This window comes from Canis lupus, chromosome 29 (genome assembly GCF_048164855.1).
Source record: "Canis lupus baileyi chromosome 29, mCanLup2.hap1, whole genome shotgun sequence".
Taxonomy (NCBI): Eukaryota; Metazoa; Chordata; class Mammalia; order Carnivora; family Canidae; genus Canis; species Canis lupus.
The window spans coordinates 17,201,231-17,228,211 of NC_132866.1; the positions used below are offsets into that span (position 1 = coordinate 17,201,231).

Sequence of the window (26,981 nt, forward strand, 5' to 3'; positions counted from 1 at the left end):
GAAAGGCTCATGTTTTTATGGAGTCTTGAAAATACTCCGCTGAAATGTGTCCATAGGAGTGGATACCTAAATGGTGGACTAACGTCCAAACTCCGGCACTTCAGAAAACATTTAAAAATCCACAGATACATCCGGAAAGCCCAAACTTCGCATTCAATCACAAAAGATTTTCCTCCCAACATGATGCCACTGCCCGGCTAATGACACGAATTACAGCCCCCGAGCTCCCTCCTCAGCCTTTCCATGTCCCCACTGCCATCTCAACACTACCCTTTCTGGGTGTGGGGGCTGCATCAGTAATACTTAGAGGCTCTGCTTCTGACACTTTATCTCCATGAAATGCACATACAGCAGTGAACACCGTTTCCTGTTTGCAAAGTGAGCATGAACCAAATCACACCCTATGCGGCAGCTACGGAATTCAACAGCATATGGCATTGTGCAAGATTTACTATGGAATAAAGGCAGCAAAGCTCTCCTGCTGCTTCATATCAAATCCTGTCACTCTGTGCTTGGGGGTCTCTCTCTCTTTCCCACTGGCTCAAGCCCATCTCTCCACATTAAGGTGCAGACACACACACACACACACACACACACACACACACACATACACACACGCAACGTGTGCTCCCAGACCCAAAATCTGGAACTTTAACAAGAAACAGGACACTTAAGAACTTGAAAGCCACATGGATCCAGCCTCCCTCAGCGCCACCCCCCCGCCAATCGCTCTGTTTGAGACACAGCATCTCTTTTCACAAGCCCACCAGCAAGCAAAGGGCTGGAGCTGGGGCTGTCTGCCGTCCCCAAGCACCGCTGTGGAGTCCACACTGTCCTCGATTCTCAGGGACCCGTACCCAAACTCAGTACGTAAAACCACATTTTCCAACTACCCACCTCCACCTTTCTTTCCCCTCTAGCCCTCTCCAAAAACAGCGTTTGGCTATCTTCCCATTGTGACTCTTTGTTTAGAATTGAGGATCCCCCACCCCTTTTTCATCTCTGCTCTAAAGGGCCTCTTCAGACCCTTTCAAAGCCTCGCAGCCTCCCCAAGCTCAGGTCGTCAGACACTGAAATAAATGGTGATACTTTTATGGCATATTTGAATGTAACAAGCCATTCTCTTTCGGTTCCTAAAAGGAAGCCCTGTTGGGCAGTCACAAGTTATTACTGAACCAAGGTTGAAAGACAGAATCCCTAAGGGCCAAAGGTAAGATTGTAACATTTACAGCCACCACCTTCTTCCCCCTTTTAAGGTCCTAATGAACCAGCTTAGGGCATAGGCAAAGCATTAACTCCTTCCTGCCAGAAGCTTCCATCTGCCCTGTGAGGTGAGGCTCGGCAACCCTGGCACCTCCCATTGTTCAGATCTCAGCTTGGACGCAGTCTTGGGGAGGAGCCCTCCCCTTGTCACCCCATCTAAAACAGCCTCCAGCCCATGGTCCTTCTCTGCCCTGCTTTATAATATTCACGAAAGCTCCTACCGCTATCTGAAATGAGCTTGCTCCTTTACAGCTGGAAGAGAAGCATACGGAGTAAGAGCCTGGCCACTGGTCAAACAAATACTGCAAAGGTCTGACCTTCTAGCTATGAAGAAAAGAAGCCACTTCCTTTCTTTCTGGGCTTCAGTTTCTTCATCTGTAAAATGGGAATAATAATAATAATAATAATAATAATAATAATAATAATACCTACTCTCCAAATGGCTCTAAGGATTGAAGTCGTGTATGCAGAATCTGGCAAAAATGGTCAAAATTGAATTTTTAAATTTATTTTTATTTTTTTATTCTTTTTTTTCCTTCCATATTATTTGTTTACTGGTTTGGGTCTCTCTACCTCCTTCCTCTTCTCCCATGGGAGAGCAGAAGCTCCCTGAGAACAAGAATATCTCCTTCCCCACTGATATATTCCAAGCCTGTTTTCTCATGGATAACCAACTAAGTATCTGTTGGCAGGGTAGGAAGGAAAGAAATAAAGGAGGAAGGTGAGTGGCTTAGACGCAAACATCTAGCCTTTGAATTTGAGTGATCAATAATCACCTACTCACAGCAACCTTCCTCAATGGATACAAAGGAGCCAAGACACAAAGATCTTCATTGGTTGTGAGGTCTGTGGTCTTCAGACCTACTTTGGAAGGGACACTGTTCAGTCCTGACCCGCCCATTTCCTCTGGCTTCCAAGAGGTCAAGTCAGGGAGATGGTCAGAAGGGCCCACTCTGCAGAGGTCCAACATACAGACCACATCCCAAGAAAAGCCCTTAACTGCCCACCAGGCTCCCCCCACCCACACTCGCCTGCCCATCTGAAGTGACGATGCTTTTCCAAGTGGTAAATGAATCATGTCAGACCAAAAGCCATTTTAAAAGTACACTTTGTAAAAACCCCGTACTACAGCACATTTCATTTATTAATTATGCTATGGATTAGGGATCAAAGTGGTAGAAATCTCAGTGTACTCGAAATAAATGGCTTTTGTGGTTACCTAAATCCTCGGAGTCCCCTGGAATGTAATTCCTTAGGCAAAAACAGCTTCCCAGACGTCTTGCCACCACCCTACCCGCCCCCGCCCCCCCCCCCCCCGCCTCGTAATACAGAGGAGGGTGATTACTCAGCATCAGACCTGCATGATGCAATTATTTTGGCTTTTAACATTTTAGCTATATAAAACATGGAACGATTCCTTTTGAACCCCCTCCTGGTGATGTTTTATTTTTCATTTCTATTATTCAATTTCAAGACCTTCCCCTTTTCCTTCCTGCCCTCCACCCTCACCCCTCTTTCTTCCCAATTAGATTCAAATTGAAAATACCATATAAAGATGCTGGAATTCAAACAAATTTCCAGTAACTTCCAAGAAGGCAATAGGGTGTAGCATTAAGCACACAAGTTTTGTGGTCAGAAAGATCTGAATTTGAATCTTGGTGTTGCCACTGGCCTCGTAAATTTAACTTCTTTAAGCTCTGGTTTTCTTATCTTTAAAATGGGGATAAAACTGCCTACTTCAGGAGAGGCTGTTGGAAGATTGATGAGATCAAACATAGAAAGCTTCTGTCCAAAAAAAAAAAAAAAAGAAAAGAAAAGAAAAGAAAAGAAAAAAGAAAGCTTCTGTCCAGAGCCGGCACCCAGTACATCATCAATATGTGACCAAGAGTTATTTACTGCCCCTCTACTTCCACATTTTCCAGAAAGGAGTCTGGTCCACTGTTTCTGCATCTTGTTTCAAGGGAGTTGTTTTAATATATAAATTCTAGTTTAAAAAAATTAAAATTAAAAAAAAAATCAGTCCTCTGACTAGATTTCTACCATAGAAAAGTAATGTTCTTAAATGTGGCTATTAGCAGACACCCAATCAAAATTGTAGTTTCTACACAACTATGAGTACAAAATGAAAGCATGGAGGATAAGATTGATAAATCTGAGTGCATTAAAAATTTCAAAACTTCATTATTTATATTTAAAATCCTATCTAGGGATCCCTGGGTGGCTTAGTGGTTTAGCACCTGCCTTCGGCCCAGGGTGTTGATCCCAACATCCCAGGGTGTTGTCCCACATCGGGCTCCTCGCAGGGAGTCTGCTTCTCCCTCTGCCTCTTTCTTTCTGTGTCTCTCATGAATAAATAAGTAAAATCTTTAAATAAATAAATAAATAAATAAATAAATAAATAAATATGTAAAAATTCCATCTAAGCAGAGTTTTAAAATATCACAGCCTGGGAGAAAGTAGCTCTAACACATAACCAATTCTCCAACTCATATAAAGAGCTCCCAAAAATCAATAAGGAAAAACCATCTAATTCTTTAAAATGTGCAAAGGATTAAACCAGGCAAGTCACAGAGAAGATAGTAAACAAATGACAACAAGAGTGTCAACCTCAGGAGTCAAAGAAATGCAAATTAAAACATGCTAAGATGTCACCACACTCATCAGATTGGCAAAAATGCAAAGTTTGACAATGTAAATGCTGTTGGAAAATGTGGGGAGAGAAAGTGATGATATGCTGGTGATGCACATACTAATTGATGCAAACATTCTGGAGAGCTTGACATACATTGTGAACTACAGCTAAAAACCAGCAACCTATGCCTTACTAATGTGTCTACATGGGACGAACTCCAGAGAAATGCTTTACACATGCCCACCTATGCCTACCCCAAGGATCATTACTACAGCAGTAACTTTCTTTAAGATTTTTTAATCTTTGAAAACCATAAGAAACTCAAATAACTCAGTAGAGGAATGAGGAAACTGGTATACCCATACAATGAGGTAGTACATAGCAGTTAAAATGGTTGAAATAGATTTAAATGTACAACATGGGTAAAATTCAAATGCAAGACTGAGTAAGAGAGACTAAGAGACAAGCTGTAGAATATTATGAAATATGAAACCACTTATCTAAAAAGTTACCAACATTCATTATAATACATTATATATGTGTGTGTGTGTATGTGTGTGTGTGTGTATATATATGGAAATGGAAAATATATACATATGGAAAAGTATGCAGGCCTAGACTAAGGAGACATCAAATTTTAACAGTGGTCCTCTCTCTGGAGAAGGATCTCTTCCCAGGGAAGGGAACCTAGGTTTAGTTTTGTTCTTTTGTTCTTTGTTCTTGTTGTTTGTTTGTTCACAAAGGATTAGATTAATAATTGTTATTTTAGGTGGCAGGTAATGAGTGCGTTTATTGTATTATCCTTTGTCCCTTTCACTGTTTTTTTTTCTTTTCTTTTTTTTTTTTTTTTTTTTTGGTCTTAGAACTGCCAACTGTCTTAGAAAACTCCAATACGTAAAAATCCAAATTTATACAAAAGATAAATTAGAGTGTAGATGACTGGCACCAAATGGTTGGTGATCTGAGAAAAGTACCCACAAAAGCCTTCCATCCAATGTAACTTACCAGAAAGATTTGTAATTTGCCCTCAAGTTGGCAGGCACACACCCACATTGTGTGAAAGGAGGTATAATTTGAGACGAATGGAAGGCTCGTCTTGATACAAATCTCCTTTTGCTGGTTCCTTTCTACTGCCAAGAGTTCATACATTTTCCTCCTAGGAATCCACAAAGCCTCATTTCCTCCACAGGAACTAACAGCATCACAAAGGCACGACAGGCTTGGAGTTTCCTGGTGGTGCAGCAGCCTGATGGGCACCAGCCTCCAGCCTGGTTTGCGTCCGGAAACCCGCCCCTCCCTGGCTGCATGCCTGCCCTCCACAGAAGCAATATGACACCTATGGGTGAGAGCCCCAGTGCCAGGGTCAGGCTCCCCGCATTCAATTCCAGCGACACCCTCTGTGTCACCGTGGGCATGCCATCCCCCTGCTACACTTCAGCTTCTTCATCTGTGAAATGGGGTAGTAATAACAGCTAACTCGTAAGGTGCTGGATTAAATGTGCCAATCATGTAAATTACTTACAAGAGCAAATTAGTACAAGAGTAACCAGTTAGTGCTCAGTAAACCTCCAGTATTACCCTGATCTTGAGTACATGTCTCCATTCTTCACTGAATCTGTTTCTGAAATGTCACGATGAGAGCTTTGCACCAAGAAAACAACTAAGTTTCTATGCAACGTGTTGGGTCCATCCAGGACTAAGTCTGAGAGTAAAAGAAAAATGGGGAACAGAAGAGCTAGCATGACAGAGAGCAGGGCACAGGTCTATGATTTGCAATCCTGTTGGGACTGACAGCGCATGACAAAAAGTGCCCCCAACCCTTGCCTTGGCTTCTATTCTGGCCTCTGGTATCACACCCCTGTGCCTAATAGGATCCCGACAATCCCCACCCTTGGCTCCACATCCAGCAGGTTCCATGTTGCCAGCTCAAAACCTTTGGAGGAAATTCACATAGGCATCCAGACACCAGAATACTTGGCCAAACCCAACCCTGCTGGCCTCTGTATGTGGGGCTGGCCACCCCTGGAACCCTAGCCCATTTCCCCGTGCCAGCGGCCCGCCCTCTCTGCCCACTCATTTATTCCACACGGAGGTCCAAATGTGTGCTAGCTCACCATAGGTCCGCATTGCCTCTCCATGGGTAGACTTTTTAAATCACCTTCTGAAACTTAACCATGAGATTGTTGGCCTAAGAGATGTGCTTGTATCTCACATAAGGCCCAGACTCAAAGCAAAGATAGTGAGTAACTGAGGACAAGAGTCTTCACAGGCATGCACCAAAAAACAAACAAACAAAGCCTACCCTTCCAAATTAAAAAATTAAATTATCACCCTCTTGAGACACTTCTTCTTACCGCGCAACTTTTAGTTTTAAGGTCAGAAGGGAGCGATGTGGACTTCACTCCTCAAATCCTTCTTTTAGTAACTGTCGAAAATAGGACTGTGTACACTGCAAAACATTCACAGATGTGATGCACAAAACGTGGGCTGAATCTGTGTGTCACACTTGGTCCCTTCTTGTCCTGCAAGAACTATCAATCACGGATGGCAAAGAGGTATCCCAGCCATGGGAGGAACTGGTAGACTCAATCAACATGGGTAAGCCACACCAGCTCCAAGCCTAGCTTCATTTTCTTGAACATATTCTCATTCCTGGTGCTGATGAAAAATGTTCCTCTCTCCCATCACTTCTTTTAGAACTGGTTTTTAAGTGGTGAGTCATAAGAATTTTGTTTGCCGTGACATCTTAATGGACGTTTCCCTGGGATCTAATAGATCCAAGAGGGAGCTCGATTTCTGACACTTCCCCCCCAAAAAAGTTGACTGTCTAAAGGAGAAATGACAGCTGTGACACCACCACTCTCCCTTGCTCTATCCTTCTTCACCCCTGACAGATATTAATCTATTAATGCATTCTTTTTACTGGAGCCCTGACATAGAAGGCCTCAGAATCTCTCTCAACACAATGCTCCAAGCAGACTGCACCCAGCCTGCAGTCTAGGTGCAAACACTACACTCTGCTCAGAGTCCTTGGAACAATAGTTTCAGACTTTTGGAGTTACAGGATCTTTTTTATGGTTTACAGGTATTTTAAGGAAAATGGGTAGACCCTTCATCAAATAGTACAATTGTAATAATAAGTCACACAGAAATAAACACCCATACACTCAGCTTGCCACCAATTATCCATGATAAGAAAGTAGTGCTTCCAAAATAATATAAGTAAGTGTTAATAAGTAGAGGAGATCACTGAGGTTACAGCAGCACCTCCTTATTTATATGGGTTATTATCACATTTTTCAACAAAAAGAGCAGTGCTTAATACTATTAATTGACTGCTTACTCCTTAATTGTTCCCAGGAACAAGAAGAAATAAGAAAGCTTTCGGCAGAGTGTATGAAGTAGGAGTCAGAAAACTCTGAGAAACTAAAAATATGAAAACAGGAATTTTATGAAAATACCTTAAGTTAATTTTCAAAATTCCCCTGTGACCACAGGAGCAAACCATGGAAACTGCTTCTTTTTTTTTTTTTTCCCACACAAGCCTCGCTCTCTAGAAATTGTTTGTGGGAGAAAATCATGGAGATTATGTCTACCTCTTAAAGTAACTCTCAGATTAGTACAAATCAATCCATTTCTGAAGAAGGCAAGTGGGTTCCAGTCACACAGGTTCCTATTTACACAGTACCAGAAGAATCAGTTCATGCTTCAGCACTTCTAATACAAAAGAATTAAAAATTCAGACAAATTGAATTAAATAAAATATTTTTAAAACAAACAAAAAAAGAATTAAAAATTCCGAAGAAGAAACAATATATTTATCATAAGCCTGAGGTTTTGAAAACTATATTAGTTAGAATTCCTTGGGTTCTAGGTGACAGAAGACATTTCAGACTAATTGGCTTCCTAACTGGATCATCCCACATTGGAGCTGATTATAGAGAATTAAACGAGCCCCCTCCATTCAGAGAGAGAGAAAGAGAGAGAGAGTAGTTGCAAACAAGCACAGATTTACACTCTGTATAGTGAAGAAGTCTAAGTATCTTTGCTTAAATAACATACCCTTCCCCCCCGCCCCATCACATGTCTACCTTGATCAAGAGAGCAGGGAAAGTTAGTTCCCAGTCGCTGGGGAGCTGGGGAAGGATGCTGTTAGCAGCAAACAATGGGGAGGAGATAGATGCCAGTTCAGAACCCTACTCCATTTTTCAACAGCTGGTTTCTTATACTGGAAAGTCAGTACATAGGGATTACTCTTAGTACCTGCAAACAACTAGATCACTTAAGAAGAAAGGATAATAAAAAGCATACAATCAAGTGCTTCATAAAAGTGGGAATGGGAAGGGGCTCGATGAAGAATGGAAGAGAGATGCTTGGCTATATTCTAAAACTGGAAATGGTTTCTCCCAGATGAACTTATTAGTTTGATCTCTGACAATGCCTTGCCTTGGCCACTGAAATTCTGGGTTTCAGACATTCCTTCATTTGTAGGCTTTGGCTGAAGGGGGCTACTACCTCGTTATAAAAAAATATTTTTTCCCGAGTTTCGACTGAATCATCCTGAAGGTTCCTTGGGAGCCCTTCTGCCCAGCTATGGTCCCCATTCTGTTAGTGTAATACTTTTTTTAGATTTTTATATGTTCTATCTCCACCCATCATGGTTGGCTTCTCCTCTGAGTCTGAAAGGACCAAGAAAACACATCTTAGAATCTTACATGTATCCTTGTGTCAGGCCTAACTTGAAGAGGTGTGGTCCAAAGACAGGTCTCCATAATGGGCACCCCTCTACCTCGACCCTACCTGGTCTCTGGGGGCCATGAAATGATCTAGTCCCAAATCCTGTGAGGCGGCCTGCCTGCCTGCCTTCTCTAGCCTTTGTAAACATTTGCTACTTTCTTCACCCTAGCACTTGAGCTACAAAGACCATGTCCTTGTGGCACAAACAGGCAACAAGCAACTCACACCCTCGAAGCGGGGAGAACAAGATGCTTTTGCCCCACTGCACTTGGACACATAGTGATCCCATCACATCCAAGCCTATTTTTTTTTAATTTTTTTTTTATTTATTTATGATAGTCACAGAGGGAGAAAGAGAGAGAGGCAGAGACATAGGCAGAGGGAGAAGCAGGCTCCATGCACCGGAAGCCCGATGTGGGATTCGATCCCAGGTCTCCAGGGTCGCGCCCTGGGCCAAAGGCAGGCGCCAAACTGCTGCGCCACCCAGGGATCCCCCACATCCAAGCCTATTAAACAGCCTCAATGCTGCACTTAATCACTGCCTAGATCCATCGACTAAACAGGCTCTGGCTGGAATAGATTGCACACACCACCCAGAGTTCTTCACAAGTTTCTATTTTTTTTTTAAGATTTTATTTATTTATTCATGAGAGAGAGAGAGAGAGAGAGACAGACAGACAGACTGAGGGAGAAGCAGGCTCCATGCAGGAGCCTGATCTGATGTGGGACTCGATCCCTGGACTCCAGGATCACGCCCTGGGCCGAAGGCAGGCGCAAAATGGCTGAGGCACCCAGGGATCCCCTTCACAAGCTTCTGAATGCAGACAAGATATAGCTGGACAGACTGCACACTTCTGGAGAAGGGCAGGGCTCAGATGCAGTATAGTTGGGAAGCATTTGGGTCATGCTTGGGGTTGGGGGTGCAGAGGAGAGACCCAGACATTTGCTGCATCCTGCTGCACTAGCGTATGATTGATGAAGGGGGCCTCACTCAAACTATTGCCCCCCGGCCCTCTCTTCTCCAGCCAACACAATCCTCTAAGCATACCTGGTGCCTGGGCCTCTTTCAAAAGACAAAATGTATCCTACAGATCCTCGGTAGAAGTATGTGATACCATCTGTCTAAGGATTTAAAAGGCCATCTCAAGTATGGAAATGAAGCACAGGGACAGAAGTGGAGAAGTCATAAAGGTAGGAAATGGGGGAAAGCCAGGGCAGACCAAGTGAGCCCCACAATGGTCATTGTTGTAATAGTGGAGGTGGTGAAAAGGGGCCGGATTCCACAATATTTTGAGGGCAAAGCTGATACAATATGCAGATGGATTGTGAGCCCACAGGACAGACTAATGGGTGGAATATGGGGTGTGAAAGCAAAAGAGAAGTCCAGGATGAACTCCAAGGTCTGGGGCCTACACAACCGGCAGATGTTGTTACTCTTTATTGTGGTGTTGATGGCTGAGAGCAACAAGTAAGAAAAGGGTAGAAATAAAGAATTAGATTCTGGACATGCTAATTTTCCCATGGCTCACGGGCACTCAGAGGACAGCATGGTGCTGGAGCAAGCCCTGGATTAATTATCTGAATATGGCCATTCTTGCCCATGGAATCCTGGGCAACTCAGCTAACTCACCATACTTTCACAACCTTTTTTTTTTTTTCCACAACCTTATATGCAAAACGAACCTAACAATAAACTTGCCCAGCCCGACCCTCCATGATCCCTCCTTCCTCAGCTCCCACTACACTCCAAAGACCAATTCTGAAATCCAGGTGTTTTCTCCCTCTATATTAATTTATTAAATGAGATGAAAATCTGACCTGCAAGCCACTAACAAGCCAATCACAAAATCACTCCATATACCCTACAATATCATTGCTGAAAATACCCACTTCCTGTAATAAATCATCACGCCCTGTATTTCCCAATTGGGCACTCTCTCCAAAAGTTCAGGCACCCCATGTCAAGATTCCTAAGGAAGAGTCAGTTTAAGCCAAGACTGCAAAGAGACAGAAACCCTACATGCCTGACCTTCTGGATCTTTTGTGTTAGGCATGTTGCATATAAACGCCACCGTGGCGATTTGACACGCTCCATCGCAAACTGGAATGCATAAGGATGGATTATCAAGTTACTGGCAAACCATGCACAATGTCATAACACAAAATTGTGCTCTCTAAAACATGCTCCCCCATCAGGTAGAAAGTACAAACGTGGATAAGCTCTTGTGCTAACCAGGATGATTCTGAAAACTCTAAGGTAACAATGAAGTTATGCTTCTTCCAGACTAAATCAACTATGGCCCTCACCAGAAACTGGTTTTCTGCTTAATTACTTAACAGTAAGGGGGTGGGGGTTAGGGGGGCACAGGGAGACCACATGGAAAGAAAGAAACTCTGGGGCTCCTTGGCTTCAAGAGACTTACAATCTGGTTGGAGAAACAAGCCCCATACATAGAGTTAATCAGCAAGGCAAGAAGTGACAAGCAGGACAGGATGGGGGCCAAATGAATACTTTTGTTTTATTTACTGGAAAGATAAACATAGGCTAAAACCATGAGTTGAACTCTAAGTAGATCGATGTTGATTTAAAACAGGCTCCCACGCTTGGTAAACAGAGCAGGTGCGGAAACTAAAACAACTTTCCAGGGTCGCTCTAGTCCTGTCTCTACAGATGCCGAGAGGCATTCTGGGGTCGAGCAAGCTTTAGGAACTGCCTCCTGAGGGTCCAAGCATCCAGAGGATTGGACATCCTGACCTAAAGAAGCTCACTGAATGCACATAACCAGTGCTTCCCTAAACCTATTTTAGGAGTGAACCCTTTTTTCCAGTAACCTTATTAACACTCGGTGAGACAAATGTCAGGAAATGTTAACCCACAGCTGCCAAAGACTTTTCCCCCAAGCACAAGACGCATCATTGAGAAATGGTCGAGGATGATCGGAGGCTGCCAGCCTTGCCCGCACTCACTGTGATCTTAAACAGAGCAATAAATAATATCTTTGACAAGTAGGTATGTTTCCCCAGAAACACAATCCAGAATCATATTCTCTTTTTTTTGTTTTTAAAGATTTTATTTTTAAAAGTAATCTCTATCCCCAACATGGGGCTCAAACTCATCAATCCTGAGATGGAGAGTCTGATGCTGACTGAGCCAGCCAGGCGGCCCCAGAGTCATATTCCTGACCAAGATAAAAAAAAAACCTCTACAGTCATTTGAGATTATAAAACTATATTCCAAGACCTCTAAAAGAGCCCTAAATGTGCTACATAGATTCAGAGGACTAATAAGGTGCATTTAAAGGGTTACAGTGTGAGCTATCAAAAATGAATATACATAATTCTATAAAACCATGATAATGACAGCAGACTTTAAAACCTCCAACTGGGGATCCCTGGGTGGCTCAGCGGTTTGGCGCCTGCCTTTGGCCCAGGGCGCGATCCTGGAGTCCCGGGGTCGAGTCCCACGTCGGGCTCCCGGTATGGAGCCTGCTTCTCCCTCCTGCTGTGTCTCTGCCTCTCTCTCTCTCTCTCTCTCTCTCTCATAAATAAATAAATAAATAAATAAATAAATAAATAAATAAATCTTAAAAAAAAAAAAACAAAAAAAAAAACCCTCCAACTATTTAAGAGGCCTTCCCCCCTCCCTTTTTTGAAAGTGAAAAGTCTTGGGAAAGCCGAAGGTGGATGGGCTGGATGGATCTCTTTTCTGGAGCTCGGTGGAATACAAGTAATCTTCTCCCAGGAAAAGCCTAAACTTTTGTTAAATTCCCCAGAGATGTTAAAATCATTCTGATCGTGTAAAATCTAACTTTCACACATGCTGATAATTGTAAAAATTGAAAATACCGTGGCTACATATCAAGAAATTTTTAAAGATTTTGTTCTCTTTTTATCTGTCTTCCTAGGAATCTGCCCTGAGAAATAATAAAGAGGGCTGGGGTGGGCGGGGGGGTGGGGGGGGGCAGGGATGACACAAAGATTTATGGGCAAAGATGTTCATCATAGGATTATTTAGAATAGTAAAAATAAAAGGCATAGGATACTCTAAAGGCCCAACAATGCGGCACTGATTAAGCAAATGGGAGCATATGCATGTTATGGGCTGCTTTGTGATCATTTAAAACCCTTACGAATTTTAATGACATGGGAAGCGCTTATTCATTATAGCAATTTTCCTTTTAAATAAATACGAGGCTGCAAATATTGAGCACTACTATATGCTCAAGAATGTGAAAAACAAATATAAATATTAATGCACTCAGGAAAAAGCCTTAGGAGAAAACATACCAAATATGCCAAATTATTCATAATATAATCTCTGAATGGCAAGATCATGGGCCAGTTTCCATACTGTCTACAATGAGCACAAATTTTATGAATGAGGAAAGCTATCACCTAAAAATTAATTTCACTGGCTTAAGAGGTAAGGTTGTTTTTTAATGGAAAGGTTGCAATTCCCGTCCTTAAATAGTTCAGGATCAGTCACTGAAGATGTGACTTACAATGGAGGATAACCTCAAACAGAAGTCTTGGTGATGAAAGAAGAATGGACTCTTGGTGATAAAGGAAGAATGGACAATAGCTACCTTCAAATTTCCAAGATTGGTGACTGGAAGCATGAGTGGCATTGGACATCAAAACACACATCAGGGATCCCTGGGTGGCTCAGCCGTTTGGCGCCTGCCTTGGGCCCAGGGCGTGATCCTGGGGTCCCGGGATCAAGTCCCACATCGGGCTCCCTGCATGGGGCCTGCTTCTCCCTCTGCCTGTTCTCTGCCTCTGTCTCTCTCTCTCTGTGTTGCTCATGCATAAATAAATAAAATCTTAGAAAACACACACACACACACACACACACACATCAAAGAGTGAGCATTTCAAGGAGAGACCCTTGGGAAAAGAAAAAGTCAAAACTCTAGGAGCCCATGCTGACCCAAAAGGAAATGGTCTCCATCAGGAGACAGATGCCCCATCTCTGTGTTCAGGAACACAGTGGCCAACGGACCACTTCTGGACAGTGATTAACAACAGAAGGGACAGGTGATGGAAGGTTATGAAAGTTTCTGTGATTCTAATCTGAAGGGGATACAACCAAACTTACACAATCCTCCCTCGTAGAATATTGTCCATTGCCTCAGTGGTCAGCTGCCACACCATCAACTCAAACCTCAAGAACTTCAGAATTCCTCATAATAGAGTATTTTCTGGAAAGAGGGAAGGAACTGTGGACTTTTAAGTAGAGACTGTTTGGGCTGAATTACCCCACTCTCTATTCAGAGCAAAACAGATCCTATCCACAGCTTCTTCCCCCAATAAAATAACTCGGGGGCCTGCTTCTCAGTATTAAACACTCTCAGCCCTCCTTACAAAAAATAATCTTATTTTTGAAGTGCTCACAAGCTCGCTTTAGATCCACAGACAAAATAGATACCCTTACCACAGTTCTGTCTGTGAAATGGGAAAGCTCTGACTCAGCTGCTACTAGGAAACACATGCCAAGTATTCTAGAAAGTCTGGCTGAGTCATAGACAAATGGGGAAAATTATAAAACAAGGGGAAAGTATATACGCAATGGAGAGAGTGGAGGTGGTGCACAGGGAAGAGCTTTTAGGAAACCAGCACAGGTTCATACCTTCACATCACCCAAAGTTAACCTGCCCCAGGGCAGCATGCCCTCCCTGCCCACAATGTGTCAGTACCCACCTTTGCAGTACCCACTTCAAGGACACCCAGAAAACAAACCCTAGCCAACCTCATGTTCCACTGTCTAGTGGCACCAGTGGATTCTCCTTGAGCCACACCCGCCCCATCGGGCCCTTGGTGTTCCCCACCAGCGGTGCTGGGCGCACCGCATTGTGACTCTTTGTTCATCTTTCCCTGCCATCATCATGATCAGGGGCAGAGAGGATAACATGCTGTGGCTGGCTGTCCTGTCTCACATCCTGACTCCCACAATTGGGCAAACACTTAACCATCCTGTGCCTACTTCCACCTCTGTGAAACAGGAGTTACCGAACATCAGTAAAGCACCTAGAACAATGCCTGGCACATAGGAAGTGTTACTGGCTTATTTGCTATTATTGTTATAATCCTTCATCATCAACTCCACTTTCTCCCAGAATCTGGAATGCTTTTCCCCCCCACACAGTAAGCAACCACTAAATATTGGGGTAATCAGTGAATAAATCAATGCTTGATCAATAGCAAATACAAGGCCAAGAGAAAAACCAATAAAAGCTACTTATCCAAATTCAGGTGAAGGAAAGGGAGGAGTCTATATCCTACCCTAAATATATTCTAAATAAATTTAAATTTAACAGATTGCTGATGTTACTTTCAAGAGACTAATTAAAAGTTTGGACTAGTCCCATTTCATACTGCCATACTGCTGTGGGGGTCAGGAAACCTAGCATCTGAATCTCTCTAAAAAGGCAACTCTTGAAGACATTTTTCCAAAGACGGTAAATGAAAATATACCAACAGGTACATGAAAAGGTGTACATTACTAATCGTCAGGGAAATGCTCAAGGAGAGTCCACCTCACACCTGTCAGAATGGCTATTATCAAAAGACAAGAGATGACAAGTGCTGGTGAAGATGTGGGAAAAAGCCAATCCTGTGCACTGTTGGTAGGGATGTAATTTGGGATGGCTACTACGAAAAATAGGACTGAGATTCCTCAAAAATTTAAAAATGGAACTACCCTTTGATCCAGCAATTCTAGTTCTAGGTATATACCCAAAGGAAATGAAAGCAGGACCTCAAAGAAATATTTACATTCCCGTGTTCATTGTAGCATCATTCACAGTAACCAAGACACTGAAACAATCCAGGTGCCCATCAACAGATAAACGGATTTCTTTAAGTGGCATATATATCTAATGGAATATTACTGGGCCACAAGAAAGAAGGAAATCTTGCCATCTGCAACAACATGGATGGACCTGAAGGTATTATGCTAAGTGAAATAAGTCAGATAAAGACAAACACTTCATGATAATCACTTCTATGCAGAATCAAAAAAAAAAAAAAAAAGCTGTACTTACAGAAACAGTAAAGTGGTGGTTGCCAGGGCCTGGGAGGTGGGGAGATGGGGAGATGCTGGTCAGAGTATGAACTTCCAGTTAGAAAATGAGTTAAGTTCTGGGGATCTAATGCACAGCATGGCAATTACCATTATATACTTGAATTGCCTAGAGAATCATCAATTTCACATATTCTTACAGCAAAAAAGAAACGGTTGGTAATTATGTGATGTGATGGGCTATCAGCTAACCCTAGGACGGTAGTCATGTTCCAGTATGTGTCTCAAATCAATACATGGTACACCTTAAACTCATATGATGTAATATGTCAGTTACATCCTAATAAAGCTGGCGTAAGAAAATAAAAATGAAAAATAAGATAAAAACTCAATTTTCCCACCCCCAACTTGCCCCATTCGGTGAGTGGCATCCCCACCACCTACGTTTAACTTCTCTCTCCCTCAGTGCCAGCATGTGATCCTTCAGCAGAATCTGCTGACGTTCCCTCTAAATCTGTCTACCTCAACCATTATCCCCACTGCCAGCAGTTTAACACAAGCCAAACCACTCATGGGTTTCCTACGGTGGTTAGAATCAAACACCAAGTTCTCACCATATCCTGCCCCAGGCCACTCTCCCTCGGCCCTCAAGACCTGCAGCCACTGTAGCTGGCTTTCCATTCCTCCCACAGCCAAGGTCTTGTTCCTTTTAGGAACTACATACGTGGTCTTCCTTCTGCCTGGAACATTCTCTCATCAACCACCCCTTTATCTGGCTAATTCTAACTGATCCTTCACATCTCATTTTAAACGCCAATTCCTCAGGGGGCTGTCCCAGCCTGTAATCCTCACCAAACTTCTCAGTGGAAATCCCATCTCACTGTCAAACGGCCACAGGACTTATACTCCCCGCCGCCCCGCCCCTGACCCCTGGCACTGTCAGTGCCTCCCACACAGGTAGGGGCTGCAATGGGCCTCAGCATCTAGCACAGAACCTGCTAGCACCCAGCAACTGCCAGTAAGCACTCAGTGGAGCAGATGAGAATACAGCCCAAGTCCAATAATCCGTTGAAACATCCACATGTGTTTAATAACCAATAGGATGCTCTCAAAGTAGCTTTTCTTACTAACTATGAGGGATACCCCCTACCCCCAAACTCTTCAGACTCAAAAAGCCAAAGTTTCACCATGCCCTCTGAGCTTACTTGAAAATGCTCAATGCAGGCAAGCAGAGACCCTGTCTGAAGCTCTCCCATCACGCTATATTTCATAAGTTTTCTGCCCTCTTTCAGTATTTAAGCAAGAACCACAAAAAAAAAAAAGTACACTACCACAGTCTGGCAGGCCTTGCTCCTCGGGATACAAGCTGCTTTCTTATCCCATACCTCAATGCTCATTACACAATAAAACACACAAGACCAGGAAGGACTAGAAATTCACCCCAAGGTAAAATTCCACGACTTCAAAAGGAAGCCCCCAAGATAACATGGTTGGAACTTGTGAAGCCTCTTGCCATCTTGTAAGATACATACTATACCAAAATACCACCATTTTTGGTACAGAATCTTTTTCTGCTGGGTACAAAGGAAGTTAAATGAAAGTCTTTGTATAGCAAAGACAACCGGGGGTGGTGTCCAGGGAGCAGCTCCTAACCCTACAGCTTAGAGGCCGCTGGAGGTGAGTGGGCCAGGACTCAAGCACAACCACTTAGCACAACCGGCTGCTGGGCCCTCATGGGGGAAGTGGGGGGGGGGGGTGCAAAGAATTAAAAATATAAATTTTAAAATATCACTGGTTATGTGAATCAACAAATGGGCTTCCAGAGGCCAGGAAAAGGAGAGGGTGTAAGGGAGGAAAGAAGAGGGGAGAGATGGATCTGTTGTATAAACTCCTATCTTTTTGGCTACCCCCCCAAAATATATTTTTTTTCCAAGACATCTTTGGGAAATCATCTTTCGGACATCTTCTCTGTTCTGACCACAGACTAGGAACCACTGGATTATAATAAACGAGATGCAGTATTTGTGGTGCTTGCTTCTTAATTTATTATTTGATCAATTGAACTCTACTATTAAGAGTATTTATTCTACACATCTACTTTGTTACAATGTGGTAACCCGCTTAACCACATGAAAATAAAATCTAGATTAAAATATTCTGACAAAAAGCTTTAGTTTAAATTCCCATGTGAAAATCCTGCCCCAAATGGGTACTAGAGAAAGTTATTTTCCTAGCAACCGATGATAGTGATAGTCTCTAATGATTACTAACAAACACTGAACACTTCTCTAGTTTCAAAAGAAAACATTAGAAATAATTATGAAATAACTTGGCCCAGAAATTACAATAAACCCAAATTTCGGAGAAATTAGGAAGAAATCCTTAGACAATTATTTTGAAACACGTCTGATGAAACAATGTGATGTGACAACAGTTTTCTTTAAAAGAAAGAAGAACAAAATGAGAGGAAGAGCCCAGGGTCTGGAGAAGAGTTAGCCATTCGTCAGCAGAGCTGAACACAACCCAGACTCTTTGGGTCAATGCTGAGCGGTACACAGACCCAAATGATACATCAGCCATAATCCAGAACGTGCCCTATATCAACACAGACACACTGTGCCTGCCAAACTGATTCTAGTTGACATACTGCCCTAGGTCCAGTGAAAAGGGGATCATCTGTTTACAGTCCCCAGGTGTAGGACTCCTCTACTCCAAAAGCTGTGTGAGACCACTGGATGGATGCAGAGGTCAGCAACCACAGACTTTCTTCTCCAGACCTGCCTGTATCCCTCTACCAACCCCTTCCACTCCAGCACTTCCTCCTCACCCCTTAGTGTCAGAAATGCAATTATGATGCTAATCCATATAACCAAAGACACCATTCAGTTGCTACAGCATTAAATATATCACAGATTTGGTTTCCTTTTCTCCCAGCTGAAGGTCTTTTCTGCTCTATGCAGCTCCCAGAGCCCACCTTCCCTCCAGAGCCCCAAACCTCTAGGCAATGGTCATTCATTCCCCAGGCCCCCAGGAGCACAGCAAAGAGCACTAAAGTTGCACTTGCCGCTGTGGCTCCTTGGGACTCCATCTGAAGTGTGGTGTGTGCTCAATGTGGTGGCTGTGCAAAACACAGCAGAGGATAAAGGAACCCAAGTCTCCTTGGGCTCCCCTTGCCAAAATCCACACTGGCCCTGAATAAAAGGTCTCTCCACATCCTCAGAGTGTTCACTTCTAAATATGAAAAGAAGTACATAGGGCCTATACTGTGACAACCGGTCTCACAGGCTCTCTGGGGAGGCAGCATCAAGGAGCGCTCTAGAAATGGATTTGCCTCACTCTCACCCTTGGGTGATGGTCATCAGTGTGGACCCATGGTGTCCACTCACACCCACAAGGGACTATGTCCAGTCCGAGCCACTTCTAAGCACGATACCTTCTCTCCACTCAAAGAGGAAAAAAGCCTCCAAGAGATTTTAAAGATAATGTCCTTTCTCTGTAGCTTAAAAAAGGGGGGGATGGGGGAGCAGCCCTGCCAAGCATTTCCAAAAGCAGAGAAATAAATTTCAAAGCCTAGACACACAATGAGAAATTCAGGGAGGCAGGAAAAGTGGAAAGGACATGCTTCCGTGTTTTACCCTCCTCTAGGACGCTGAAACTCTCCCACTTTTAAAAATCTTTGTATATTGCTAAAATGTTTTTTATATGGCATTCACTTTTCTCCAAGGAACCTGCATCGGAACCCCAGGACAACAACATCCTTACACCTATGACACTGTCCCTGATTATGACCCAATTTGTAGTTTACAGAACAGAACCAGCCACAGAAAAGTTACTTTCTACTCCCTTCGTAAAGAACATGCCACGAGGCCCCGGAAAAGGAGCTGAGAACTGAGTCCAGTCCTCGCTCTGGCCACTAACTCAGCGTGTGACATTGGGCAATTCACTTAGGGCATCTCTGGGCCTGTTTCCTTTTCTGAGAGCAGGTTGGGCCGAGATGATCTAAGGTTACTTCCAGCCCTGAAATCTTGACACTAGAGGAGTATGTGTAATCATGAGCATCCATGTCACTGCAGGGTTGGAGGAAGGAGGAAGCTTCTGGGAAAATATCAACCTTTCTATGTGCCTCATTTGTAACATAAGAATTTGTAGAACATTTTCACAAACGATGACTCAAGATGTGGCCTAACGGGAATAAATCACTTTTGTAATATGTACAACACACATATACACATATATTTAATATTCATATAACAGAGGCATAATTCATTAAATAATATATACTCAATTATAGCAAGCTACAAAGTAAGGAGGCAGTTAGCCTGAAATTTGACACAATGCATCTTAAGATTTTTCCACTTAAGAAAATCATTTTGCCATTTTTAGACATTACAACTAACATAGAGGCAAAATACATTAATGGATAACATTTTATGATACTTAAATAAAAAATACATGAATTATTTCAAGCTTTGCATAATTCTACCTGTCATAGATTCATTATAAAAATGAGTCTTCCATTAATTATTTCAAAAGTATGAAGTCCAGCTCATGACACAAATATATGGAAGAGAATATTCTAATAAGGCTGAGCCATCTTCTCGAGAGGTTAATTTATAAATTCCACTGTCAGAGCCTACAAAATCCAGAAGTACATTAAAAATATGTCTACATATATTTTTTATAACACTTTATGTTATAATCTCTCACTGCTAAAAACAAATGTTAAACCCACAGGCTCTCAAAGCCAGGGATGTACAGATCATTTAACTTAAGCCTTTCCAAATTCACTTCTACTCTGTTCACAATCAATCAGCCCAGATAAAATTGTGCTGATGTTAATGGAGAATGTTACTTTCTAACAATTAAAATAAATTGGGGGATGCAGGGGATTGTAAAGTCTCAAATTCAGTGCTTCCCCTTTGAATTTTCTAATTCCCTCCTCTGTAACTCACCTCCACTAAAATGAGTTTTTCAGAAAATGATCTGGGGGTTGTATTTTTTTTAAGTGGCTTTGGCACCAGTCTCCCCACTAATGGTGATAGTGCACCATTATGGAGACCACAAGACTAGACCAACCCAACACAAAGAGGAAGGCGTGGTGAGAAGATCTCCAAAATTTCCAGGTGGGTAACCATCACTAAGGTCCAGTAACAGAAAATAGATACCTTTTAGATATAAGCCATATCCAAGAATAATCCAAAAATACATATTTTTTAAAGAGAAAAACAGATAAGCAAGGCCTGTTATCAACAAAAGAATATTTCTTCATCTCCTCCCAATAAAGGAAGCAACTGCCTTTGTCAGGTCACTTACGACAATGTGTGCCGGTGACGGAGAGCGGGCATCCTTGAGGGCTTGTCTACTCTGGAGGGTCCCCGCCTGGACGTCAAGCAGTGGCCATTTCATCTGGAGATACTGGAGGGAGAAAACAGAACGAACATGGCAAATGAATTGAGGAAAGAAACCCAAAACTGCTATCCCAAGACATAATTCCTGGGGTGCCTGATACACAGATGAGAAACTAAAAGGAGTAAAGACATGCAAATAACAACACTGAAAAACTGAAAAGCATGCAAACAACATCAACAGAAAAATCATGCCATCCCAATAGGTTATTCCCAAGAGCTCAGGTTCAACAGGCACATTTCTAGAACATCAACACGACTAGCAGCTATAATTTGGTCTTTGCGTTCCAACGTCAGGCTGGCCCCGATAACATGATCTCATTAATCCTGCCTCACTGAGAGGGAGACAACAGGGACACAGGAGACAACACAGGCCTTCCAAAGGAAGAAAGCAAATGGGAGTCTCAAGCCAGAGGCATCTAGGAGACCGTCAACTCCAGATCTGCTCTTTCAGTGACCTTCATTTCTAAAATGCCATCGTCCTTCACTTTAAAGCTGAGTATATATGCGCAACTATCCTTTAGTAGAAACTACTCAAGTAGGTGAGGATGGAACTCCTCAAAACCAACCCAAAAGCTTATAAAACAAAAATACTTCTCAGGGCACCTGGGTGGCTCAGTTGGTTAAGCATCAGATTCTTGGGTTTTGGCTCAGGTCATGGTCTCAGGGTCTTGAAATCAAGCCCCACTGAGATCAAGCCCCACATCAGGCTCCACACTCAGCAGAGGGTCTGCTGAGATTCTCTCTCTGCCCCTGCCCCTTCCTCCACTCGCTCACTCTCTCAAATAAATCTTTGAAAACAAAAAGTACTTCTCAGTAAAAGATGTACAAACAGGGCACAGTGCAATTTATACGCTCATCTCAAAAGTCCTAAGAAATTCTTTTTTTTTTTAAGATTTTATTTATTTATTCATGACAGCCACAGAGAGAGAGAGAGAGAGAGAGAGAGAGAGAGAGAGAGAAGAGAGGCAGACAGAGGGAGAAGCAGGCTCCTCGCAGGGAGCCTAATGTGGGACTAGATCCCCGGACTCCAGGATCACACCCTGAGCTGAAGGCAGACACTCAACCACTAAGCCACCCAGGAGTCCCAGAAATTCTTAAATACACACAAGTTTACCACACAAATTAAGTTAAAGGTATAAGCCAATGACATCTATCTCTGCTCTTCTCTGAGGTGGAAAATACATGGCACGAGGGAAAGAGAGTTACTTCTTTCATAAGTGATAGTTCAGCTTTCAGAAGGACCAGATCAACTGATCCAACTCCTCACTGTATAAACAAGGAAAAGTGAGGTGAGGTGGCTTGCCCAGTCAGAGATACTTAGCATATGTGCAAGCAACTCCAAGGCACTTGACTTTGGTGGGTGACATCACGCCAGTTTTACTCGGGAAACCTTCAAACCACTGAGCAAAACTGAAGACACAATGCTAAGTCATTTAATAAGGACTTTGCCAGCCTTTGTATCTCTGAAGGCCAACTGTTTAATGCATCAATTAATGCTTGGAGGGAATAGAAGGGGCCATCTTGATCTTTTCAGAGATTCCCAAAGTAAAATAAACGATTAGTTTTCATATAAATTGTACAGGAAATTTGACTCAATGAATATGGATTAAACTTTTTGTACAGCACCTTCCCATGAAGGATTAAGGACACAGGAAGATTGTCCGCCCTCAGAGAGTTTATGTGCATGTGAGGGAACAAACTCAGATTAAGTCCAGACAGAACATAGTGGAAATGTGGCAGAGACTCAGGGAATCATGCCTAGGGAATGCCAAGAAGCAAGACAGTATTTCTGAGAAAAGAGACTGGAGAAGACTGCACAGAGTAGGTCTTGTTAAGCCAGAAAGATTTCGTCATAAAGAAAAAGGACAGCTGGGGGGCAGGGAGGAGTGGCAGTCCAGAAAGAAGCTGAGGGGGAAGGGCAGTCCAGAAAGAAGGATTTGGGGTTGGCTCAAATCCCACATGAAATGAAGGGCGAAAGCCACACACAAGCTTTCCCATAGGTTCCTTAAAGATACAATTGTCCAGTGAATTAAAACCAAATGCAGTTACATCTTAAACTGGAAGACCCTGGCCCACAAGCTACCTGCCAAAGCTCACAGTCATTTTCTCGACCTACATCTGTACAAGGTTAGAGCAATTCTACAACCTCAGAGCTGTTACCCAGAAGGCCCTTCTGTGAGGGAACCCAGTTACTAGTTCTGGTGACTCACCACAATACCTCGCATCAAATCCCTTTGCTTCTACGGACCTCCAGTTTTTCATCAGTTAACTGAAGGGGTTTTCCTATCTGGGACAAGGGTGATGGAGGGGCTGCCCCAGCACTTAAGGATTCTAGACTCCCAGACAGTAAATACCAGCAGGCACCCGACCCCCCACCTCTGTCACCCTTATAATCAAGCCATTTCCAATTATCTTCTCTGGGGGCAGTAACATCGCAAGTTGAGAACCACTGTAGTAAAAGTCTCCATGGTCTCCCTCAGCCTATATATATAACCCAAGCCAGTGGACCATGGGAACCTCTTCCATCCCATCTCACCTTGACTGCTTCCCATTCTCACCTGCCACATAAATATATGAGCCTCATTGGTCAAAACCACTCAATAGTATCATTTCCTTGAGGCCAACCAAAATGGGACACCTGCCAATACTCATCTCTCCTCTTATAAAAACCTGTGAGGAAAAATGCCAAGCTGAGTGCCACACACTTATGCCTCAGTGGGCAGGGTTAGATTAACAGACAAGTTTTCATCTTCGGCCATCTGCAAAACTGATTTGATCACATCCAAATCCCAGCTCCATAGAATTCGGAAATTTAGGCTTTGTTTAAGGTGACAGACCTGCCCCAAGGACCCCACCAGAGAACTGTCATACCCATAATGCAATATTAATGCAGAGTCTTATAATTCTTATTTTACATAAAAGCTTCATTGTGTGCCATATCCAATCTCCGCAGGCTACCTGCACCACATATTTTTATGAGCCTACATTTCAGCGCTCCAAGCCTACAATACACATAATTTTCAATTATGTTAGGGCAGCCCAGGATCACTGCCTATATAACATTACTGGTTGGAGGAAATGAGACTCGGCCCCACTGCCCAGAGAGAGCTAACCAAATCCAGATGGTAGAGGAAGACAGCCCCAATCCTGCTGGCTTGCAAGGACTCCGCGGTGACAGCCTCAACCTCTCCATCCCAGTGCAACATGATCCCACAGAATGGTTGGGCCCCCGCAAATCTGTGCCCGTCCCTTGGAAATAACTGGCATTCAGGCCGACGAGGTTCCTTCTGGGGAAATAAGTATTATGTCAGGATTTTTTAAAGGAAGTTATTAACCTCCTCCAAAAGTGATGGGTTTCCCAGGTTCCTTCATCTTCCACAATTGGTCCTTATTAATAAGGAAAATAAATAAATAAAGGGAAGAAAAAGGAAATTAGGTACGATTATAGCCTAGAGGAAAATCTTTTCCTTCCTGGAGACACTAGGCAGCGGGAAATTCTCTTCTGTTGGGTCCTAAAGGAAGACCCGGAGGAGGAGGCATCTAGGATTTACAAAAGGGCTGGAACGCAACGCCATGCCACGCCACATTTCCCCCCTGGTCCAACTTCAGTTTTATATCCTTTTGGGGAAGAAAAAAAAAAGTTCCCACCATCCCACTATAAAAACAACACTGGGCTCCAGCTCTCTTCCTTTCGAGCCGCTCAACGTGGAAATTATGAATTGCCTACAAAAACATTAAACTTTTCAGCAAACTGCAATCAAACAGGGCCATGGGAATTCCTGCATTGAAAACTGTTGAAATGGAGTCCTGCTCAACTTGCATTTTGCAAAAAAATAAAAAATAATAAATATATAAGGCCATCTTGGCTTAAGTGTTTCATCCTTTGTTTAATACTAATGTTCTGCTCATGGCCCATTACGGTTTTTCCCCAAATCATATTTTATGATATGTCTTAGGGAGCTTAAGTTAAGCTTCAGACCTGTGGACAAAGTCTCAAAATATACACAAAGCCAACGGTCTGAATGGAATCAGGGAACTCTAAAAGCCTGTTAAATTGTCAGCAAAAAAAAGGAAAAAGGTATGTAACTCTAACTTCTCCTCCCCCCCCCCGCCCCCAATGAAAATAAGGACAAGGAAAGGCAAACCAGTAGGGCTCTTCCGAATCAGAAGACGCTCGCAGGATCCAGGAAACCTGAGGAAAGTGGGCCTGAGGAAACCTACTCCCAACCAAGGCACCCCATCCTCATGACACCAGCTTCAGGAGCAAGGATGGTGAGGAGGGGCTGCTCTGAGAACCTGCATCTGAGGCCTGCTGAGGCCTTGGTACAAAACTTAATATTCTAAACAAACAGGCCAACTCAAAGGCCAACGATGATATGGATGACAAAGTTCCCAGGAAACTCCACATTGCTGATAAAATACCAAGCAGCTTGGCGGCACTTCCTGTCAGTCAGGCCATCTCACTGGATGGAGAGGCGAGTGGAGTCCATCCCTTTACGTGCTCAGGACAGGGTTGGCAAACTTTTTCTGTAAAACGCCAGAGTACATACCTTAGGCTTTGCAACCCATACCATTTCGTCCTAACAGCTCTGTCGTGGTAACCCAGAAGCAGTCATGGGCAACATGTGTACCCATTATGTCATAGCTGTGTTCCAATAAAACTTTATTTATCGATACTGATATATGGATTCCATAGGCCATTCCCGTGTCAGGAAATCTTCTGCTTGGTTTTTTTTTTTTTTTTTCCAACAGTTTAAAAATAAAAACCATTTTTAGCTCGCAGGCCATACAAAAAGAGGTGGCAGGACAGCTTTGGCCTCTGGGCCATAGTTTGCCACTCGTGCCACCGTGTCTTAGGGAATGAATGTGTAAAGACCTGATTTCCAGTCAGACAGGATACATTCCTTCACTGGGCCTAAAATCCAGACAGCCGATTATTCGGTGGCCCAAAAGCGACGTTTTGGATTGAATCGTCACTGGCAGACTCCAGTTTGGGGAGAAAAGTTGGAAAAGAATCTGAGCTCTCCAGCCATGACTCCCAGTCACAAGGTCTAACCACTAGACCACAATCTCACCGAAATAACTATCCCTCCTTTCCAAAATGGAAGTTTGAAAAACCGTGAGCAATTCTGACTGGAAAAGGTTCACGTGTTCGAGAGTTCTCACCCACTTCCCAGATAACACTGGCAATGTGTCCCACGTCATCAAACCATCACGAAAAGGCACCAAGCAGAAATGCCGCAGGTCACGGATGATGTGCCCCGTATGCTTTGGGAATCACCTTCCTAGGTCCAGAAGCTCCTCTCTCCAGAGCTTCTCGGTGTGTACAACTCTCACACATCACAAAGCTGGCATGAAGCCCACAGTATGCCAGCTCTGCCCACCACCAACAGATGGCATTGGTCATGGACTAAGGCAAGATGGGGAGCAGAGGCCACCATGGGGCCTCAACACTGCTACATGGAGATGAAACCAGCCTCTTCTGGAAAACTAGACCCCACAGAAAGTCTGTCCCTCAGAAAAGGACTGATTTTAAACACCGTGAAGGCCCTGCTCTCCTCCCAACTGGTAGATAGGCATCCTCTACCTACATACAAAAACAACAAAACAGCCTTTGCAAACCAAGATTTCTCAGCAGGTGTGCTTCTCCCTAGGAAAATCCATTTTTCAAGAATTCAAAATTGCTGGAAACCATGCTCATGACAGGTCATGACTGCTTAGTCTTCCTAACTCTCCCAAGCAACAGAGATTCATACAAGTTGTTTCTGATAAAACAGAAAGTGAATGCTTTGTCCAAACACCCACACCAAGAGACCACAAGCCATGGCCTATCACATCCAAACAATGAGTCCTTCCTCCTCCACGAGGTGACCATTCATCCAACCTGTGCGGCCTTGTCATATAGGCCATGCCGACTCTG

General features: G+C 43.3%; 1 protein-coding gene across 50 annotated transcripts in view; it reads right to left on the reverse strand.

The window, feature by feature from the left end:
• TCF7L2 (transcription factor 7 like 2) overlaps window positions 1-26,981 on the reverse strand; it is a 282,007-nt gene that overhangs the window by 182,338 nt on the left and 72,688 nt on the right. For all 50 annotated transcript variants that reach the window (XR_012020586.1, XR_012020585.1, XR_012020582.1 and 47 more), the window contains one exon: window positions 20,967-21,068. Coding sequence is in view for 45 of the 50 variants with exons in the window: in XM_072805299.1 (XP_072661400.1) it covers window positions 20,967-21,068 (102 nt within the window). In the remaining 5 variants the exon portion in view is untranslated. The remainder of the gene's footprint in view (window positions 1-20,966; window positions 21,069-26,981) is intronic.